General features: G+C 55.8%; 1 protein-coding gene across 1 annotated transcript in view; it reads left to right on the top strand.

Moving 5' to 3' along the window:
* CD82 (CD82 molecule) overlaps positions 1 to 22,646 on the top strand; it is a 50,881-nt gene that overhangs the window by 15,161 nt on the left and 13,074 nt on the right. The window contains exons 2-5 of the mRNA XM_002929004.4: positions 12,064 to 12,146; positions 17,392 to 17,464; positions 21,629 to 21,753; positions 21,886 to 21,960. Of these exons, the coding sequence (XP_002929050.1) occupies positions 12,084 to 12,146; positions 17,392 to 17,464; positions 21,629 to 21,753; positions 21,886 to 21,960 (336 nt within the window). The 5' untranslated portion in view covers positions 12,064 to 12,083. The remainder of the gene's footprint in view (positions 1 to 12,063; positions 12,147 to 17,391; positions 17,465 to 21,628; positions 21,754 to 21,885; positions 21,961 to 22,646) is intronic.

Here is a 22,646-nt window from a genome sequence, read left to right on the forward strand (position 1 = left end):
CTGGGAACGTAGGCTGGACCTTGGTGAGGGTATTTCAGTGCCCATCGTTTATAAATTGGTTTCTGCAGGCAGCATGGCGTGACAGCAGAGGGTCGGACTGGTGGGGTTCAGCTCCCAGCTTTACAGACTGTGTGACCTTGGGCAAGTCCCTTTCCCACCCTGAGCCTCACGTTCTTCACCCCTAAACTGGAGTTCAAAGCAGTCATTGCCTCGTCGGGTCATTGCAAGGATGAACAGAGCCACGTGAAGTGCTTAGCACAATCTCTGGCCAAGTAGTAACCACATAAGCATTAGCTTGTAATTGTTCGGTACCGGAGACTATGTTCTAAAGTGCCTGTCTGGTCCAGCAGAGGGAGAGCAGGAGGCCAGGTGCTTCTAGAACGCTATGTTGGTGTGTAATTGCTCACTTGCTTGGCTCCGTCCCTCCAGACGGGGCTCTCCCTGAGGGCAGGGATGGGTTTCATTCATCCTGTTCCTGTGTCCAGGTCCTGCCCGCCTGGAGTAGGAATTCCACACACTGCCGCGGGCTTGGCTCAGGACGGAACCTCTGAGTATTAGTGGCCACTTGGAGCCCCTCGAAGGGCAGCACCCAGACCTTCTGACCCACGGGCCATTCTGGGCGAGGCATGCTGCCCCCTTTCGGGTCGCCCATGCTGGTCAGGTCCGGGTTCATGTCCTTGTGTTTCAGCCTGGCCCTGCGCAACCATCAACAAAGGACACAAAGCTCAGCTGGGCCCCCCTCGGCCACATGACAAGGGGAAGTGCCGCCACCTTCTGGAGCCCCGGAGATCTGCTTATAAAACAGGGATGATGAAGCCCCGCTCTCCACCTCACAGAGTGGTGTGGGGTTAAACGAGGCCAGATTCGTGAAGCAGTGGTCACATGGGGGTGCTTCCATAAACGCTCATGTAATTCATCTGTCCTCCCTCTGCCCCATGTCGGTTTCAGGTTCTTGGGGACAGCAAGCTTCCTGGGGCACTTTGTAGGCACCTGTGTGTGTCCTGCACCTCCAGGGACAGTTTTCTTGCACACCCTCCCTCTGCCATGTAAGGAGGGGTGTCGTTTTTTGCTCCTCCCCACAGTCTCAGATCTCTGTATGCCTGCCTCCAAGGGCTTGGCAAGCTGATTCCACTTTCTTCCTGGCCAAGCCTTGATATCCCCATTTGACGCTGAGGCTCAGGGCGGGTAGGAAACTTGCCAAAAGTCACACAGCTCTGTGAAATAGGATTGGCATTTAGGTCTCTCTCAATCCAAGGGCCATATGACAACCTGATTCAATCCCAGCCATGGTTCGAGGGCCCACCTGGGAATCAGGGTCTTCCTGCTAGAGCCCCTGGAATCTGGGGCTCCTGGACAGCCTCTCAGCCAGTTGTAAATATTCCTCTAACTCAGGGCTTCCCAGTTGATACACTGAATGTGCCCAGTGTGTTAGGATGGTTGGTTATCTTCTCAGCCCCTGGGAACAGAGTCCTGAACTGGTCACCTCTGAGCAGGCGTGTTTCTGTCTGCTCACCTCAGTTCAAGAAGTCGGTGATGTCAAAAGCATCCTTCTGGTGCCGTGGATCAGAGTATGTAAACCCTAGAACCAGTGTTGGGAGGGAGCAGGGTCTGCATGGGGCCCAAGTAGCCTGCTAAGAAGGCCAGAAACAGTCCAGCAAGGGAGTCATGGAGAGGGAAACGTCAGAGGGTATGGCTCAGCCTCAATTTGAGTCTTTGGCTGCATGGTGCCAGGTGGAGAGGCTGGAATGCTCAAGGTGTCAGCTCTTCCCGATGCTGCACCTCTGTCAGAGTGACCCCTTCTTCATGCTGATGGCCTTGCAGGCTCATTGCTTGGGTTTTAAAGCAGAGCTTCCTAGGAAGAGCCACATTGAAGAACATACTGGCCCGGATTGGTGGGGTTGATCTTTTCCTTCCTAACAGGGAGCCGAGACTCAGCCTTGGAGCTGGGGCAGGATGAGGGGCAGGAGGCAGGCAAGCAGGCAGAGCGTGGAAGGGTGGGATGAGCTGGCTCTGTCATCTACCTCATTCACTTAGGTGGCAGGTGACGGGGGAGCTCTGGTCTCAAGTCAGAGCTGAATTTTAATCAGGCTTAGCCACTTACTTGTGTGACCTTAGGCATGTCACTGAACCTCTGAGTCTCAGTTTCTTTATCTGTTAAATGGGGATGACACTATCTTGGGGGGTTGTTATAGAGATTAAATCAGAGACAGTGGGAATGGTATGATACCAACTATAACGTACTGTTAGTCCTCTTTCATAGTCTGGCCAGGGGGTGGGGGGTGCTGCCTATGTTCCTGTGGTACCACTGGCCTTCTTCCATCAAATGCCAGAGGTCCATTCCAGCTTCAGGTGTTCAGGTCCTCAGGAGAACCAGAGCCTGTCACCCTGGCTCTTGGGATTGTGTGGCAGGAGTTGTGTCTTGCTGGGCCTCGAGTTCTGCATCTATAAGACAAACAGGAGGGCTTGAGGCTTCAAAATCCTGTGATTCCTGGGAGGGTCTGATCTGGGTGAGTGTCCTCTGACCCAGGGTGGCAGAGGTGGTGCCTCCGTGTTAGAGAGGAGAGATTTGGGGGCCCAGAGAGATTCAGTAACTCCCTTGCTCAAGGTCACACAGCTAGTAGGAAGCAGAGCTGGGATTCAGACCTAGGGCTTGAAGGGAACTTGAGCCTAATCGTGTTCTGTGGCCTCGTGATTTTCCTGTCGCCCAGAGAAACAGCCCTTTAGCTCTTTTCTTTTCTGTTTTAACAACAACAACAACAAAAGGTAAGAGCAGGGAATGAAAACTAAGATCGTGAAGAGGTCATAAAGCCAGCCCCTGGAGCTAGCTGGGGCTTCAGGAAACACATCACCTGTCACACGTGAAAACAAACACAGCCACCTGGGACCAGCCTCTTTTTATGGATGACCAGGACAAAGTCCAGAGCACTGGAGAGCTGAGTGGCTAAGGCCCAGCTTGCAGGTGCGGAGCGCACAGATAGGCGGGCTTCCAGAGCAGGACATCTAGGCGGGGCTTTCTCATTCCACTTTCTGCCCGAGCAGGCGAGCAGGCCGGCTGAGCCCACACGGTGAGATCAGTTGTCAAACTCACCGAACTGGCTGGACCTCCAGGCCTCAGGCAGGCCCCTGAGGCACAGCCAGAGGCTCAGAGACAAAAGCTCTACCCATGCGCAGGGCAGAGGCCCTGTTCCTTAGGCCATGCAGCCCTGCCCTGCTTAATCCTTACCCTCTGGCCCAACCCTGCCCTGCCCTACTTAACCCCCACCCTCTTGCCAGGGAGTGGCAGGGCAGTCACCACCCTCTGGCATGGAGTCCTCCAGGCCAGGCATACATTTGGAGACTGAATCAAGCCCCCCCCCACTGTTGGTCAGGAAATCAACAACTTCTGGATAGTAATTGTCATTATTGTAATTGGTAGCATTCATTTGACACTTCCTGGGTGTCAGGCACTTTGCAGAGGCAAGCTCATGTAAGCCTTGCTGTAATCCATTAGTAAGTCCATTTTACAGGTGGGGAAGCTGAGGCCCAGTGATGAAGTGATTGCTCAAGGCCACACAGCTGGCAAGATGTGGCAGATTTGGCATCTTCAGGCAGGGAGAGTGGGAGGAGTGGCCAGGGTGCCCGGCGTGAGTGGGCCCTACTATGCACTAGACTGAGTGTGGTTCCTCTTCATCCCTGTGCATTGTGGCTGGGTTTAGTATCCCCATCTGCTGCGAAAGAGGCAGCTCCTCAGTGTTTCCCAAGGGTATGTGGCTGCTACGTGGCAGCTCTGGGGGTGGGAAGCAAAGGTTGCCGTGTGACTGTCCTATACCTGTCTGTTCAGAAGGCAGGCCCTGGAGCTGGGGCAGGGCATCAGGTGCGCTGGGGATGGCCATGTCCTCCACTGTGTGCTCAGCCCTGATCTTGCTGTGTGACTTGCCGGCTCTTGTTTCGCCATCCCCTCTGAGAAATGCAATGATCTCGAAGGTCTTCTGCAGAGTGGATATTGCTCTTGGAGTAAATAACCCCAGAGGGCGTGAGCTTCCAGGAAGTTGAGAATGGAGCAGAGGTGCAGAGAGCTTCATGTGAGATTCTTCCCGTCTGGGCCCTGCTGCCCCAGGGACCCCAGGCCTGCCTGCATCCCCCTCAGAGCAGAGGGACCAGGCCATGCTGGCGACCGGGCCTATGGTAGTGGGTCTTAGCACGTTAGAATCTTCTGGAACACTTAAAAAGATCCTAATGCCTGGTCTGTACCCCAGAACAATTTAATCAGGATCTCTGGGAGGGGGGTCCAGGCATGAGCAAGCTGTATGACTCCCAGGGTAATTCAGACCACTACTCTTAAGGCAGTTGGGGGTTGGGGGAAGTAGGAACCTCTTAGCTTTCCAGGGTTAGTGACCCCCTGAAACCCAACGGAGGCATGTGCCTGCCCCTCTGCATTTAGGGAGAGGGTCCACAGCTCCCACCAGCTTTTCTGACCCAGAGGACATCAAAATCCATTCTTGGGAGGAAGCAACCACCCCTTCCCTTAAACCAACAATGTCATTTTTAAGGACCGGAAACCTCCAGTTGCAGGATCAGAGTTGGTTTGTCCCATCTCCCCTAAGAAATCTTTCCTGACCTCTCCAGACGCCGGCTTCGGCCCTTTCCTTCTTTCTGCAAATACGTATCGTGTGCTTAGCACGTGCTCGGCACTGCTCTAGGCTCTGGGATCCAGGGCGAATGAGACAGACACAGCCCTCCCCTGAAAGAGTCATGTTCTAACAGGGCTCTGGATGCACTCGTGAACCAATGGGCTAACTGCAGGGAGCGGGCCATGTGACTGGCCCCCTGTCAAGGGTCCTGTTCTTTACCGTTGGCAGGGGACCCTCCAACCACCCCTCCGAGATTCTGGTGACTTGGTCGGGGCCGGGACAGGGGGCTGGGTATTGGCAGGCTTCGATTCTACTGTGCTGTGTAGATCAGGTGTTCCCAGAAGGCCTCTGGGAGGAGGGAACTTGGCCTGTGGGAAGGGGAGGAGCCAGCAGAGGGCTTGGAGGGGACGGGCAGAGGCGCTGAGCTGGGCAAGGGCCTGGGGGTACCGGAACAACAGAAAAGAGTGGCCTTAGGAATAAGTGTGTGTATGGCGGGGCGGGGGGGAGTGCTGAGGACAGAGGAGGGGCAGGGCAATGCAGGCAGCCCCCCTCCCCCCCGCCCTGGCTCCATAAAAGCCTCGATTTTATTGGAACCATGTTGGTTACATCACAGTTACAGGGTTGTAGGCAGGGGAGTGACAATATCTGGCTTACAGTTTTCAAACCCCTTCCTGCGGTGTGGATAAGGGACTGGGGAGGATGGGAGTAGAACTCGTGACCAGCAGGGAGCTGCACTGGGCTGGGCAGGAGGTGAGATTTGGTCCGGGCGAGGTGCTGGACTGGAAGGAGACACTTTTGGGTTGTGGGATGAGAGGGAGGAAGGAGAAGGAGCATGGGTGAGTGTGGCTCCTAGGTGTGTGGTCTGGGCCAGCCTGCGGGGGCAAGAGCCATCCCCCCCCGCCCAGGAACCCTACAGCACTTAGAATCCTTAGCGCTGGGCCACGAGGTACCCCTGAGAGCCTCTGGTCTGGCGTTTCCTAAGAGGTGCTCTGTGTGATGTTGAGGGCTATTAAGTGAAAAATGGCTTCAGCTCAGCCGGGCATCTTGGGGGGAGTGAACAGGCCGCCATGTGGGAGGCTCTTGGTGAGAAATAGCACTTCCCAGGCTGGGCGACAGCGAAACCTTCTGTTCTCAACAGCGTGTCTTCTAGGACTCATATTCTGAGCAGTCACGCTGCTCTGGTCCCAGCCCGTCACTGGACAGGTGAGGCGGCAGTTCCAGGGAGGGTGGTCACCATGCCAAGTCTGGTCCCTTGTGTTCTGCCAGAGTAGGGACTGAGCCAGGACCTCCCTACTCTGGGCCTGCAGGTGCCACACCATCACATGACTCCCTTCCCCAGGCTGTCCGGGGATGTGTGGGTTCTAGGATCAGGCTGGAGGGCTCCTACCTCATCCTCAGGGGAGGGACAAACCAAGCCTCCTACCCTACAGGTGCAAATTCACAGGTGCCCGACACAGACAAGGGCTTTTCTTGAGGACACCAGCTTTTCCCCAGTCCCAAGTCCTGTACTCATGGGCTTCGGGGAAGGCGAAGGGGCCTTGGCAGTGGGTCCTGGCACTCAGAGCTGGCTCAGGGAGCTCACCCCACAAAACACCCACACAACTCCTTGGGTGAGGACAGAAGAGATCTGAAAACAGAGTCTCAGCTGACTCAGGCATAGTGGGTATCAGACCCCTTTCAGGTGGCTGAGCATATGAAAGTCCTGGTGTTTTTTATGGAAATCCCTCCTCCCTTCACCCTCCATCCCTCCATCCCTCCGTCCCTCTGTCCCTCTGTCCATCCATCTCTTCATCTCTCCATTCTATCCACCCATCCGTCCGTCTGGCCATCCCTCCATTTCTTTATTCCCCATCCATTCATTCCTCATCCTCCATCCATCAATCCATCATCCCTCCATCCCTCCATCCCTCCATCCAGCCATCCATCCCTCCATCCAGCCATTCCTCCATTCCTCTATCTCTTTGTTCCCCATCCACTCATTTCTCCCCTCTATCCGTCCATCTTCATCTCCCTATTTTCCTGTCCACCCATCCTTCCATCCCACCATTCCTCTATCTCTTCATTCCCCATCCATTGATTCCTCCATCCATCTATCCATCATCCCTCCATCCAGCTATCCATCCATCCATCCATCCATCCGTCATCCCTCCATCCAGCCATCCAGTTATCCCTCCATCCCCCCATTCCCCCATCCATTGCTCCATCCAGCCATCCATCCCGTCTTTCATTAGGCAACATTTGCTGGGAGCCTTCTTTGTTCTCATAAATAATACATAGTCTTTCCTCTCAAAGTATCACGGTTCACAGGGGAGATGGGACAATTAAGTAGAGAATTACTATACAGCATCAGGGATTAGAATGGTAACCTCCAGTTATTGAAAGCCTACCACATGCCAGGCATTTTATCCACATTATCTAATTTAATCTCTGGATAAATCTTCCAAATAGGTTTTATTTTCCTCCTTTCACAAATGAGTAAGGTGAGTCTCAGAGAGGTTGAGTCGTTTGTCCAAGATCACACAGCTAGGAGGTGAATTACATTCATACGCAGGCAGTCTAATGCCTGAACCTGTTCTGGGAGCTGGTCCAGCATCCAAAGCTATTGGAAAGAAGCAGGGAGAGAGCGTGGCTAACCAGCGTGCGTGTTGGCAGGGCCAAGGGGGACAATGGTGGTAGAGATCAGGCTGGCTGGAGTAGGCGGCTTCCTGGAGGTGATCTCTGAAGTTAGTCTTGAGGGATGAGTAGGAGTTAGTAAAATATCAGCATGTAATTTCATTGTATGAATTGATTGGGCATAAAATTATATATTTGGTCAATTTAAATTGTAGCTTCTTAGAAATGGTCAATTTACCTGCTATAAAGTAACACACAAAATCAGTGCCTCCTCCCTGTTGCTCAGACAGCTACCAGTGGCTGCTCTGGAATTTTCCAATCACATGTGCACGCGTGTCATTCCCTTGTGCTGTCGGCGGTCCGTATAGCTTGCAGGAAAGCAGGGGCCAACCCTCCAGTGTTTACAGAAAGTGTATACCCGGAAGCATAACATTGGGAGGCATTCCTGTTGTTTAATTTTGTCTGCAGATGAAACCCTCACCCCTGCCTTGTTCCACAAGTGCTGAGAAAGGCCTGCCCCAGCTCTGACCCACTGAGCCCTGAGAGTGCCAGCCACCCACCTCACTCTCTGTTGATAGCAGCAGTGCCGTTAGGACCCTCACTCTCCAGGTGAGGGGATCGAGGACCTGAAAGGCCCTTCCCTGTGGCCATGTGCTGGCAGAGCCAGTATTTGAACCTTTATCCAGGGGTCCTTTGCCTTCTGTCTCCTGACTGCAATTTCTTACATTCATTTCTTGCCCCCAGCTCACTTGCCCCCCAAGATCTCAAGCTAAAAGTGGTCCTGACCCTTGCTGCCTCTTACGGACACTTGGGGTATGTCATTGGATCCCCCGCACTGGCGGCTGGCAAACTTGTTCCAGAAAGGGCCAGGGAGTAAATGTTCTAGGCTTTGTGGGCCCAACGGCCTCTGTCGTAACATCCCCTCTGCCGTCTCGATGCCAGAGCAGCTGGGGGACAAGACATAAGCCAGGGGGTGTGGCTGTGTGCCAGTGCAACTTTATTCAGGGCCATTAAAATGTGAATTTCATGTGCTACAAAATCTTCTTTTTATTTTTTTCTAATTATTTAAAAATGCAAAATCATGGGGCGCCTGGGTGGCACAGCGGTTAAGCGTCTGCCTTCGGCTCAGGGCGTGATCCCGGCGTTATGGGATCGAGCCCCACGTCAGGCTCCTCTGCTATGAGCCTGCTGCTTCCTCTCCCTCTCCCGCTGCGTGTGTTCCCTCTCTCGCTGGCTGTCTCTATCTCTGTCGAATAAATAAATAAAATCTTTAAAAAAAAATAAAAAATAAAAAATAAATAAAAATGCAAAATCTATTCTTAGCTCACAAGTTGTACAAAAAATAGGGGGTGGGTTGGTTTTGATTTTCAGACCCAGTTGGCCACCCCCTGCCCTACACCAGACCTTATTCCCATCTCATGGATGAGAAGACTGAGGCTTAGATTCCCCCCAGGCCCTCCGAATCCAACTTTGGCGGGTGGGGGGGTGGTCCCTGAAGTTGATGCCACACTCCATCATGGCACGACCTAGGCATGTTCTCAGCCTGAGTTGACCCCCCTTCTTGGAACTGCCTGTCTTCTGCTCCATGTTGCTTTGTGGGGGAAACGTCTGTACTTGGAGGAAAGAGAGACTTTGCCTCCTTGGATGTTGGCCAGCGTGCCCTGGAGCCGCCACCCCAGGCTCTGGTTCTGAGCACCTTCTCCTCCCCCAGCTGATTCCCAGGTAGCCCCAGGGCCTGCCCGGATTGGCCAAACTGCCTGCCAGTCATGGGGCTGCCTGGCTCCTATTCTAGCATCTGAGCCCACTAAGCTGCCTCCTGGAGAGGAGGCGGGGCGGGGGGTGGCGAGGGGCTAAGCAGCCTGGGTTCTGTCCTTGCTGGTCCATGTACTGGTGATTTGGGACAATCTCCTTCACCCCTCTGTGCCTTAGTTTGCTCATTGGACGCTGGAGGGCTTTGCCTGATGCCTGGTACAATTGTGTGGGTGCCCGAGACCAGCGAGGTTGCTCAGGGTCTGGAGCGTGAGGGAACACCAGCTTAGCAGCCCCTGCCTCCTTCTTGCCCACTTGGGAATCCCAGCCATCCCCACAGATCCTTTATACAGTCGAGGCCCCTCTCTGGAAGGATGCTCTTGACAGTGGAAAGATCTTGGGCTGTGGAGCCCACCCCTGCTTGCGAGCTGTGTGACTTGGATGAGTTACTTCACCTCTCTGAGCCTCGGCCCCAGGGATGGGAATACCTCCCTCACCTCCTGGGCACAGGAGGATTAAAGGGGCTGACAGACACTGGTGGCCGCCTGGAGTCACTGCCATCCTCTGGCAGCTACTCCTTACTCAGTGGGCCCAGAATTTACTCTCCTGTCCACAAACTGCCCATTTCTGAGCACCCCCCAACCTGTGAGGCTGCTCTTGCAGCCCAGCCTGAGCAGAGGATGTGGGAGCGGAACATGTAGAAACTCCCTTCCCGTACTCTCTAGAAGCAGGCGACAGTTGCCAAAGACCATTTGCGTACTTTTCCAATTGCACAAGAGCCCCCGCACGCTGCTCAGGCCTGTGGCCGCCGCTAGAGCATAGTCAGTAAGGTTCTTCCAGTAAAGGGGTGACCTTGCTGCAGACTGCTTGGGGTTCAGCCAGGGTCAACCCCTTGGGGCCTCCCGTGTCACTTACTGGGAGGAGACCCAGCTAGGCAAGGAGGGCCAGGTGGGAATGAAAAACATGCCCCCTCCATGAGAGAATCTTTCCTCCGCTGCTGTTCTGTTCTGTGCAAGTTGACGCAGAGCCTGTGGTCTGTCGAGCTCTGTGTTGGAGAGGACAGCGATGCTCCGTTATGCAGACCATCCCCTGCAGGGCTCCTTCAGGCCAGCCTGGGTCTGGGATCTCATATCTCTAGACCTCCTGACACAGGGGAGCCCTGGTTTGCCCTACCTTGGGTCTGGCGTAGGCCCCAGGTAGAGTTACCAGACTTCTCTGGTTCCCAAGTCCCTGTTGTCCTTGCATTTCTCAGACCCAAGCCTTGGACCCTGGTAGACTGGAAGAGCCATTCAGTCTAACCTCCCCATGTAGCCCTTGAATCCCCGAAAGTATTTACTCACACTTTGCTTCCATGCCACTTGCGACGGGGTGCTCCTTACCACTCAGATACCCTTTTCCTTCTTTGGACAGCTTTGTTTCATGTTGTGCCCCAGTCTGACTCACAGCAAGGCAGCTAGAGAAAATTCTTTCGAATTGAGATATCAGAACACCAAACAGGACCCCCTGGGAGGTAGCGGGCCCTCCCCCTAAGCCCTTCCCCTCTCCCTGGAGGAAAAGAAAGTCAAAGCTGAGCTCTCCCTGGCAAGGGTGATAGAAGATGATTATTTCCAGAAAAGGCAGAGGGGACCTCCTTATGGACAGGGGATATTCACAAGGCTTAGGACTGCCTTTTACCCTTGCAGGAGGAAGAAGGGGTGAAGCCTGCCCCTCAGCTCTCCTTCCCTCTGCTCTGTGGCCTGCCTCCCGCCCCCCCCACCCAGAGGGCCTGTGGGAACAGGACTGGGCCCAGTGCCTTCTTCCCTGCCCCCAAGCCCAGCTCTGCCTGAGCAGCTGTCCCATGCAGCTGTCCTGGCCCCAGCTGCCCAGCACTGGCTCCTGTCACCCCACAGGGCCCAAGAGCGGGCTGCTATCATTCCAGGATTGTATGGCTTCAGGGAGGGGGTGAGGGCAGCCCAACTTCCCTCTTCCCCTCCCTGAGTCCTGGCCTGGCCTGGGGTCCCATCAGTGTAGAGAGACATACCAGTGCGCTCCAGCATGGTTTGTGCTGTTTCAAAAGCAGGAGGGTATCACTCAGGATGGCAGTGAAACACTGGCAACAGCCGTGTGTCTAATCATAGAGTATTGATTACATGCTTTGTGATATGTCTGTATCTGGGACTTTAACCCTAGAATCCTTGGAGGGCTCCTGAATGAGTTTAATGGGGCCTCTGAACCCCCAGAAATTATATGTAAAATGCTGCCTATACATGAATTTTCTGGGGGAATCTGACCCTCCAAAATGTGCAGTGATCAACAGTATGGAACCCTATGCAACATATGAAGTTACTTTGTGGAGTATTTTACCAGCATACGCAGAGAGGATATTGTCAATGAAAAAAAGCAGGTTACAAATCACTCTATGTAGTAAGAGCCCAGTTTTGTTTAAAACCATCTGTGAAACACACATGCTTGCAAGTTTAGCTACGAAAATGATGACAGTTTTTATCTCTGGGGTGAGAGAAACATTTTTTTTAATTCGTGTTATTCTGTTGAATGTTCTATTCGTTGGATGTTCGACAATGCATACTTGTTCCCTCTGTGAGGAGATGGTGGAGCGAGCCCTCTATCCCTTTTCTGAGAGGCTGGAACTCTTCTTCTCCCCTAGCAGTCCCCTGGCCCCAGAGAGGGCTGCAGATCTGTGCCACAAGCCACCGTCTCACTGCCTGGGTCACCAGCGGTCACCTGCTAACCTCCCTGCCTCCTGACTTTGACCGGCATCCATCTGGGTATTTCCAAAGCCTGAGAGGGTCTTATGTCATTTCCCTCCAGGCCCTGCCCGGTCGACGGGCCAGTCCAGATGCCCAGCTGTCAAACATCAAGCAACCGAGATGGCCTGTAGGCCTACACTTCCCAGCTGTGTGGCTTTGGGCAAGTCATCTAACCTCTCTGGGCCTCGGGGTGCCATAAAATGGGACCTCATGTTAGTACCTCCCTCTGGGATTGCTGTGAGGACATGCTGGGATGATTTGGGGCCGGTGGGTCACTGAGGCCTGTCAGCTTTGTTCCCCCTTCCTCCTGGCCTTGACGTACCTGCCTTCTCTCTTTCTGCCAGGGAGTTCCAGGACCGGCAGGATGGGGTCAGCCTGTATCAAAGTCACCAAATACTTTCTCTTCCTCTTCAACTTGCTCTTCTTTGTAAGTATGACCAGCACTAGCTGACAGTCTCCCTCGGAGACTCTTCCTTGGGGCAGCCCAGGCTGAGACCCTCCAGAGACTCCAGGCCAGGGATGGGGGGTGGGGGTTCTGCTGAGGACGGACCATTGTGCATGGAACTGGGTGGGCCCAGCCTGGAGATTGCCCGCATTCCAGCACTGGATGCCTCTTGCAGCGGTCCCCTCTCCTGGAGCACCGAGGTCCGGGCCAGTCAGGGTTGGAGGTGGGCATGGGTGGGGAAGACCCCCCCGGTGTCCCTTAACTCATCAGCAGGGAGTTCTCTGAAATCTTTCTCACCCTGGGCTGGTCCCCCGCCCTCCTGCACCCCCTCTGAAGATCTTGCTGTTACTGCCCCCCACCCTCACATCCACTGTGGGAGATGTACCCACAGCCCCCAAAGGGTGTGCAAGAGAGTCAGGCTTAGGGCCAGAGTGGGGTCACAGTCCCCCTTCCCCAGACCCACCCTGGCAGGCCCTGCCTCAGGTCCCTGAGCCATAGGGCTGCCCAGATGGAAGCCTGGTGCACATCTGGAGCTGGTTTTCCTGGGACCTCAATTTTCCTCTCAGGCCTGGCACTGACACAGTCCTCTTGCTTAGAGTTGCCAGGATGGTGTGTGTGTCTGTGGTTGTATATGTGAGTGAGAGTACGTGTGTGTGTATGAGTGGGTGTGTGACAGGGCGGAGGGGAGAGTGATATGCGTGTGAGTGTGCTTGTGTGTGAATGTATGTGTGTGTGCATGAGTGTGTGTGATAGGGCAGGGGAGCGTGCAATGTGTGTGAGTGTGCACATGTGTGAATGTGTGTATGCATGAGTGTGTGTGATGGGGTGGGGGAGAGTGTGATGTGTGTGTGAGTTTGCATGTGTGTGAATGTATGTGTGTGCATGAGTGTGTGATGGGGTGGGGGAGAGTGTGATGTGTGACGAGTGTGTGTGTGAATATTTGTGTATGTGTGTGATAGGGCGGGGGAGAGTGACGTGTGTGTGATGCGTGAGTGAGTGCATGAGTGCACGTGTGTGTGATGGGGCGGGGGAAGCGTGTGATGCGTGTGTGAGTGTGCACATGTGTGGATGTGTGTGTGCATGAGTGTGTGTGTGTGATGGGGCAGGGGGAGAGGCCTTCCTGGGCGCAGGGTGGTGTGGGGGCTGTGTCTCCTTTGTGTTGATGGTTCACCTTCTACTGTTAAAAAATCAGGCTGAAAAATAGGATGTTCATTATGATCCAATTTTATTTTTAAAAAGTGCACACATACATGAATATTTTTGAGAGGAGAAGAAAATGCCTCTGAATGTTCATTTTGGGAACAAATGAACAAATTCCTGAGAATTTGGATTTTATTCTTTATGCTTTTCTGCATTGTCCAAATTTTCTACAATGGACATGGATTACTGGGGAAAAGGCGTTTTATGTTACAGATTACATAGGATTACAGACACCTTGGGAAATAATCATTCTAAATTCTCCTCCTAACTGCACCCCGACACATAGATGCAAGCGTGTTCCCAGCACACGGAAACCCGCACGCACACAGGCACACACGCATGCGTGTGGACCGCTGGGTGCCGCCTGCCCCTGCCATTGTCCACCTTGGCTCTAGCCCCAGCCCCCTTCTTGAGGATGGTGCTGAGGCCTTGCTGTGGCTCTTGTCCTCCACGGATGGCAGTCCGGGCTGGAAGCTACTCGGGGTGGGCCCAGGCACCTGGGCTTCCCCAGCTAGACAGTCAGGTCCTTCCTGGCTGTGCCAGGTCTCTAGAAAACAGTTGTCCCTGCAGCCGGAGCCAAGCCTCCCCTGGCAAGTGCTTGGCTCCTGGGCCTCAGCCTGGCTGCAAGGGCCAGCTGGCTGGGAGTGGGGAACAGGAGGGTCACAGTGCTGTGCTTCTATCCCTGGGACCCTAGCGATTAGAGAAGAGGGTCTGGGAGACAGCGTAGGAGGTAAGGGGGCTTGGAGTCCAGGGGCCCAGACAGCCCGCTCACCCCCTGCAGCGGGAGGGAGGGGGTGGAGATTTCGTGGAGAAAGGAAACGGGGTTGATGGTTTTGGCCAAGGGGTCCCTTATCCCGCTCCTCGCCTGCCCTGTGGAGCCAGAGACTGGAAAAGCTTGTCTCTGGCCAGAGCTTTGGGGGCTGGCGGGAGTCCGCTGTTAACTCCCTGTGTGCTGGGGCCCGGGATGGCCCATCAGGATATGGGGAAGGGTGGGCAGGGACAGGGGGAGCTTTTTATCGCGGGGGGGTGAGGGGAAAGGAGAGACTTCCAGGGACAGTGTACATTGGTTTGTCCACTCACTCACGCGTCACTCCTTCACCAAGTGAGTATTTGACACCTCTGTGTATTCAGACCCTGGTTGTGGGTGCCAGGCAGACGCCCGCCAACAGAAGAGCCGAGGTTTCTGCGCTGGGCGCTCTGTTCTGGGGGGAAGGGGTGGGCTCCAGTCAAGTGCTTATTCAAATGGATGATAAAAAGGCAGCTGACCTTGTCGGGATGGTCAGCAGAAGCCCCCGGGAGTTAGATTGGGGGGTGGCGGGGGTGGGGAGAGAGAGGAGTTCTGGCAGAAGCAGCAAAAGTCCCGAGGGGGGTGGGGGGCAGACTGTGGGGCTCTGGGGTGCCGGCCTTCCAGGAAGGATCCTGCTCTCTGTTTTCTGCACATCGGGAAGCGGTTACATGATCAGACTTGTGGTTTGGAAAGTTCGCTCTGGCGGCCACGTGTGCTCGCATATGCACACATGTACACGTGTACGTCCTTGCCTACACCCCCTCCTGGCCCCAAACTCCCCAGAAAATGGCCTCATCAGCTTTTCTGAGGTTCACAGAAACCCAGGAGCTGCTGATGCTGTGCCGTTCTGGGAGAAGGACGCTGGTGTGAGGCTCCCGGCTCCTGGCTGAGCCCTGTCGGGAGATTCTGCCCCATGGTTCCAGGCTTGGTTCACCAAGAAAGAGGGGGCCACGGTGCCTCGCCCGTTCTGGCTGGCTGCCCGGCTGGGCCTCTTCCTGGCTGGCCCACAGCCTCGGGGCCGGTCAGCCACTCCAGATGGCAGTCTTTGGACATGAGACCCGCAGAGGCACTCCTGGGCTGGTGCTGGGGACTTCCTTGGTGGGTGCTGTGAGCGAGCTGAGGAGCTTAGCTGGGCAGTCCCGGATTTCGCTCTCCTTGGGGTTGTGTTTGCCTGGAGGGGATTTTCTGCCCTGCCCTGTGAGGGCAGGAGATGAGCAGGTCAGGGCCTCTGCCACACGGCTCTGAGGTGCACAGGAGCAGACCGTGGGCCTGAGCTGGCCATCGGCCAGCTGTGCCGTGAGGTACAGGCTCAGGGAGGGCAGGGCCTCAGGAATCTTTGGGAACCGAACTCCCAGGTTCTGTGAAGTCCCCCTTCATCCCAGCAGGCTGTGTCACCTGAGGCACCCCCACCCAGGGGTGGACCTCAACGGTGCCTCAGTGGCCTCCCTGTCCCCAGAGACTGGCTTCCCAGGTGAAGGCCCAGGACGGGTCCCAAGTATCCTGCGACTTGTGTGAGCCACCACCTGGCCTGGAGGAATAGTCAGACCTGGCTTGGAGCCCCTGAAGGATGGAATGGGTGACCTTTGGCAAGGTCGGGGCCTCTGTGTCCCCATCTGTAACATGAGGACAGTAACAGGGCCCACCTGGCAAGGAGGGAGGAGGGGACAGGTGACCTGCTGGGAGACACTGGGGAAGAATGGAGGGTCATCAGTAGCTGCTGTTGTCTTTAAGGGGGCCCAGACTAGGGGAGGGTGAGAGAGGTCCTCGCTTGGGGATGAGAAAACAGCATTGCGATGTGCCCTATCAGGGCTCTGCTCCTTTTTAAGAGGAAAAAATCACAATACCGATCCCACCTTGATTTAAAAGCATGAGATTTTGTTCATCATGGATTCTTTTTTTTAAGATTTTATTTACTTATCAGTGAGAGAGAGCACAAAGCAGGGGGAGCGGCAGGCAGAGGGAGAAGGAGGCTTCTCGCTGAGCAGGGAGCCGGATGTGGGACTTGATCTCAGGACCCTGGGATTGTGACCTGAACTGAAGGCAGACGCTTAGTAGACTGAGCCACCCAGGCGCCCCTCATCATGGATTTTTAAAATTAATTTTGGTTTTTAAAGAAATCGTTGCTGTAAATTCTTATTTATCTTGGTTACTGAGTTTTTTGGTGTCCCCTTAATTTTTATACCCAAGGCAAAGGCCCTGTTTGCCTGGCTCTGGGCCTGGCTCTGGCTTTAATGACCGTAGAGTGAGGCTGCTCGAGGCCCTGGGGCTGGGGTCCTCACCCCACGCTGAGGGCTTTATCAGCAGCTGCTCGCTTGCAGAGTAGGTGATGATGGCTGAGGTGGGAACCCAGGGCCTGTGATAGAGGTGGGTGGTGACATGCTAGGACTCTGAAAGTGGCTTGTTCCTCAGGTGGGCTCAGGCCAGACCCTGGCTGGCTTGGTGGGCTGTGGATCTTGGCTGTGTTCCAGCTCGGGAGATAGGCTCAGGCTGTGGGCCTTGCAGATTAGGGGAGGGGCAGGGAAGCAGGGAAACTCTGGGCCGACCCCAGCCGCTTGTCCCACATCGGCCTTTCTGTCCCTGCTTTTCCAGTGGATTTGTGAGCGGATTCATTTCCTGAGCACTTAGCACCTGTACTATAGGCCCCATCCAACCCAGCCCTGCCCTCAGGGAGCTCGTAGTCCAGCCAGAGAGAGAGACACGCACCCAGCACATTAAAGCCAGCAGGAATGGCTATTAAGAAGTGTCCAAGGGCGGTTGCCAGAGTAGAGGCCCCTTAGTCGGCCTGGGGGAGTCAGAAGGGCTCCTGTGGAAGGTGGCCTCGGAGCTGAGCTCTGAAGGGCAAGTGGGCTTTGATGTTCACGTCCATGCAGGGTTTCCCCTAGAGCATGTTCTGGTTGTCCCCAGCCCCTGAGCTGGGCTGGAGTGGAGGGGGATGAGCATGGGAGAGGGCCAGGATGTAAAGTCGGAGGGTACCCCTGGGAAGAGGCTGCACCCCTCAAATCTAACTGGCTTGGTTTGACCACGTATGGGCGTGGGGTAGGGGAGATGAGAGGCGGAAGGGACTCCCCACACATGGCCCCACACATGCTGTCTGGATGGCTGGGGTGCACCAGGACTTGGGGTGTGGGGCCTGAGGATGGAGGTGGTATGCCCCCCATCCCTGGGTCCTCCTGGCCTGGCTGCAGGGTCAGCTGGGCAGGGCCCCCTCTGTCCCCCATTGACTGCGCCTTCTCTTTCCAGATCCTGGGCGCGGTGATCCTGGGTTTCGGGGTGTGGATCCTGGCGGACAGGAGCAGTTTCATCTCTGTGCTACGTAAGGGTCTCTCTGATCCCCCTGCCCGGCTGGCTCTGGGGCGGTGGGCCAGGGCGGCAGGCAGAGCTGTTCCACGAGAACTTGAGCCTCAAAGCGGGTCACTTTTCCCGCTGCCTTCAGGGCCTCGCCCAGGTCCTGCACTGACCACGCTGCCCCGGGCCCCCTCTGCAGGGGTTTTCGGGAGGAATTTTCTCTCCCTCCCCACACAAAGCTGCTGTTGTCTGGAGAACACTGGGGGTTGAGGGAGGCTTGCTCTCCCAGGCCGGCCCCTTTCCCTCAGCCCTGACCTTGGGAGAAAGCCTCTTACAGTCTCTGTCCCTCCATGCACCAGCTCAGCAAGATGCGGGCCACAGTCCGGCCCCGGTCAGTTCAGAGAAATATAGGAAAGGCTGGGAAACCTGATTGTCAGGAGCCGATGATGTGCCCGCTCGGCGCCTGGTGCCTGCTGGATTCGTTGGGGCTCTGGACTGAGGAGGACACCGGGCAGGGCATCCATGGGCTGTGTTCATGATGGGGCAGGCACGGGGCCAAGCGTTTTGTACACAAAAATTGCCTTAATCCCTCGATAGCCCCATGAGGTAGGAACTATTCTAGTCCTGCCGTACAAATGAAGAAATGAGGCTCAGAGAAGTGATGTCCCTCGCTCACATTCACGGTGATAGGTGGGAGACCTGAAACCTCAGGGCTTTGGTCCTAAATGCTGCCCCTGGTAGGGGGAACCACAGCATGGAAGCCCCTTCTCTCACTCTTGAAGCAGGAGGAAAGAAGCCCAAGGCACTCCTGCACAGATGGTAAGATGCCTTCAGGTCTACTCACAGCTTCCTCCAGGAAGCCTGTCAGGTTTGCTGCCCTGATCTCACGGAGGCCCTGAGGTGGCAGGGAGGCACAGCCGAGGGTCCCAAGTAGCACAGTGAGTGCGTCCTTGGCTCACTTCCCTCCCAGCTGCTGCTGAGGCCTCAGGTTTGGACTCAGGCCCAGGACAGCTGCTTGATTTGAATAAAGCGGAACCAGGCTAGGATGGGTGATGGAGAGACCACACCTGTCACTGTGGCCCCAGGGGGCTAGGCCTCCCCGCAGTCTTGAAAGGAAACAAGGATGATCCACCTTCCAGCCACATCCGATGCAGCCTGAGGCTGTTAGCCCTGCCTGCTGCTGGGCAGTGCAGACCCTAGCCCGGAATGGGGGTACAGTAGGCTGCCCCCAGCCCAACGGGATGCCCACGCTCCCCATGCCTTCCCAATGGGGGACATATCCTTCTCTGCCGGATGAGGCCCGGGCTCCCTGCTGCCTGGCGGGGGCCCACACCCAGCAGGCACCACACCAGGGGGCAAAGTCTCAAGGCTCAGCTCACCCACTGCCTTTCTGTCCTCTGCACCTTGCCCCAGGCTCCAGGAACCTCTGCCTGCCCCTCCCACCTCTTCCCAGTTCAGTTCACAGACTCTTGAGCTGCCAGAAGGCAGAGGTCCACTAGATGCGCCCAGAATGTTCTCACAAATACAAGGGCTCCAGGCCCACCCCAAGGGATCTGACTCCACTGGTGTGGGGGTGGGGGACTGGAGCACTGTGGTTTTTAAAAAGCTCCCCGGGTGATTCCGCAGGCAGCCAGGGTTCAGAAGCACTGATCTAGCAGAGGAAAAGGACTTGCTAAGAATCATACAGCAAGTAAAGGTCAGGGCTGGGACCAGGGTCAGGGCTGGAACCCAGGGCTCCTGACCTACTACATACGTTCCAGGTCCATGGGGCGAGGTGTTGCTGTCCCCATAAAACAGTGGAGGAAACTGAAGCACAGAAAGGGGAGTTAACTGGTCTCAGGACACACAGCCAGGAGGTGGAGCTGGGCCGTGAACGGGTGGCATGGTTCCTGAGCCCTCATACCCCGTGCCCCTGAACTGCAGGGTTTCACACTCCCCATGCAGCCCTGCCTTAACCAGAGCGAGCAAGCGCCGTGGTCAGGAGCATGGCTGCCACGGTTCGAATCCTGTCTCTGCTCGCTCCTAGCTGGGTGATCGTGGGCAAGTTACTTCACCTCTCTGTGCCTATTCATCTGGAAAATGGGGATAATAATAGAATATATCTCATAAGGTTGTTTTGTGAAATGAAATGAGTTAATATATGAAAAGCATTTAGAACAGCTCCTAGTAAACAGTCAACCCTACAGAAGTGTTGACGCTGATAATAATATCTTTAAGAAGTAGGATTTAGTTGCATTTTACAGAGAAGGAAATAGAAGCCAGAGGATGGCTTGCCCAGGCTCAGAACCCGTTCGCCGCAGAGCTGGGATGCGAACCCCTTTCTTGTTGCCTCCAGTCCCTTTCATTTGGGGCCAGCTCGCTGGTACCTGCCAGGCCTGGGAAGACCCAGATGCTTCTGCCATGTACAGTGGAGGGCTACCCCAGCATGTCCTGTTGTCCCCTTCCTAAGGTTGCTCAGATCGGGGCCAGCCTAAGACCCCGGGTGTGGTCAGGGCCTGGTGTCCACTAGATGTCCTGAGAAGCCGAGACCCCCACAGCTGGGCTGGCCTCTTGGGGGAGAAGCTGAGTTGGGGCCGTCTCAGTCCTGGGTCTTGCCTGCTGGGCACCTGGGTGGCCTCTTAGCCTGGCCGGGCGTCAGGGCTCTTGGGGACAAATCAGGGTGTAAATCCACCCTCATGGGCCTGCTGTGGAAATGAAGCAAATGATTCGGATAAAGGGCCTTGTTCCGGCTGGCACACAGTGGATTCTAGGCTGTGCCAAATTTCTTTTCTCTGGGAGTCATCCCTGGGAGGAACCCAAACCCAGGAAACTTAGAAAAAGAGTCATTGGATGGCCTCCTCCTGACATGCTGATTGCTGAGAGCAGGGCGCTGAGGGCCTCGAATGAAAATGGGGGCTCAGTGCCAGGAGCCCCCCTCACCCCAGCCGGGGCACTGCCTCCCTCCGGCTCCTGTGAGGAGCTGGGCAGAGGCAGCCCTGCCCTGGCATCCTTGAGAGAAGGGTGGGCTGGCCAGGGTTCTTCCTGAGCTCCAGAACATTCTGTTTGTGACCAGGAAGTGGAGCTGAATCAGGCCCTCCTATCCACCCATCCTTCAGCTTTGTAGTTATTGCACTAAGGCCCTAGGGGGCTGGGGTGGGGAGCTCAGCTTCTCCGAGGCCCCCTAAGAAGCCGGCCTGTGTCCTCCCTGCTGACGGCCACATGTGCCAGCCCTGGCCATGCCCTCCTTAGGAGAGCACATCAAAATTTCAGATTCCAGGTGGTCTCCCAGGAGCATCTGTCCAGTTGTGACAGACCCAGCAATCTACATCCCTGTGAGGTTCCCCTGATCCGCTAATGCCCTCTAGGCTGCTCTCCAGGCTGCTCTCCAGCTTTCTGGAAACATCCTGCCCCAGGTGCCTCCCTGAGAGAGCAGGGGCTGTGGTAGGAGGAGTCTGGGGCCCCCTGCCAGGGGGGGGCACATCTCCCCTGGCCTTTCTGGCATATGACAGCCTCTGGGTTGAGGGCATCTGGAGGTGGGCGTGAGCTGTGCCCTGTTGGCAGGTGATATGCTGGGGTTCTGGGGACATGCTGGTCAAGTGCTCTGATGGAACCCTGACCTCCACCCGCCGGGGCGGGCTCTGTCTGCCTGCGGCCCTAAAGAGGGTCTCTTGCCATCAGGCGCCTCTCTCTACGCCTCAAGTGTCTCCTCTGTCGGACTCACACTGGTCCATTCTGTCTCGCCTTCTTCAAATACATCAGGCTCGCTCCTTCCTCCTTGCTGTTCCCCCCCCTTCCCTGAGCGCCTTCGCCTCACAGGTCTTCACTAGGCTGCTTCTGCATTCGTGTCTCTGCTCAAATGGCACCTGCCCAGACCAGCCCACACCTTCCCCAACCACCCAATCCACTCCCTGTGTCATGGTTGTCTCCCTGAGCCGGCCTCAATGTCCCTGTGGCTCTCTCCACAACCAGGACATCTGTGCTGTGTGTCACTGTCCCCACGCCCCACCCCACTGAATGGCAGCTCCTTGCTGTGGGGACCTCAGCAGTCTGACTCCTGTCTCCCCATATCCCAGCACAGCGTCTGGTGGGGGCTGACCCCAGCACTCTGACTCCAAGGGGACCAGCGCTAGACCTTCGGGCCTCACCCCTGATGGTGTGCTTAATGAGGGTGAGACAGCCGGGCCGAACTGAACACCCATCTTTCCATCCCCAGAGACCTCCTCCAGCTCGCTCAAGGTGGGGGCCTGCGTCTTCATCGGCGTGGGCGCCGTCACCATGTTCATGGGCTTCCTGGGCTGCATCGGTGCCATCAAGGAGGTCCGCTGCCTGCTGGGGCTGGTGAGTGTCGCTGTCCAGCCGAGTGGGGCCTGCGCGCCATCCTGCTCCCGACTGTGGGAGCTCGTGCAGAGGTGTGGGGTGGGTGCACCCAGGGGGGCATGCGGCTGACTCCGTGCTGCTCTGTGTCCCCAGTACTTTGCCTTCCTCCTCCTGATCCTCATCGTCCAGGTGGCTGCTGGGGTCCTCTTCTATTTCAACATGGGCAAGGTAAGCATCCCCCTGGCCTGGCTGGGCTGGGCTGGCCCTGCAGGGGGGCTTGGCCCTGGGGGTAGGGGAGGGACTGGGGCCTCTCTGCTGCTACAGACAGACCCAGGAGGTGCCTGGCAGCCTCCTGGGCCTCTGGTCCCTGCGATCTACTGGGGAGATGTGAGGGGACAGCGTCTTATGCAGAATCGCCATGGGCCTGAACGCAGCTCTACCCCAGCACCTTGTAGCCATGGGGCGGTGGCCCAGCCACTTGCCTCTCTGGGCCTGTTTCACCTTCTGCAGACGGAGGGCAATAATAAATTTAACTTCCAAGGTTCTGGCGAGGATTCAGGGAGATTACCTTAGTAAAACACAGCCCAGTGCTTGGCACGGTAAGTGCCCAATAAATGTTGTGGTTCTTGTTTTTATTTAAGCACTTCAGCAAGTATTAAATCCATGCCACTCATCCCCAGATGAGGCCCAGGGAGGAGGCTGTCAATAAAAAAATTAGTTTTGCGTCACAGGGAAGGCACTCAGCTTTAAGGAATAGAAAATCAGGCTGACTATGGCTTAAATTCTAAAGACATTTGGTGTTGACTTAACCAGAAGTCAGGCTGGAATCAGAGGCCATGCTTCTGGCCGTCTGTTCAGCATCCTCACCATGTCACTCACTGTATCACACCAGTCACCTCATGGTCACAAGAAGA

The sequence above is a fragment of the Ailuropoda melanoleuca genome, chromosome 16, assembly GCF_002007445.2.
Source record: "Ailuropoda melanoleuca isolate Jingjing chromosome 16, ASM200744v2, whole genome shotgun sequence".
NCBI lineage: Eukaryota > Metazoa > Chordata > Mammalia > Carnivora > Ursidae > Ailuropoda > Ailuropoda melanoleuca.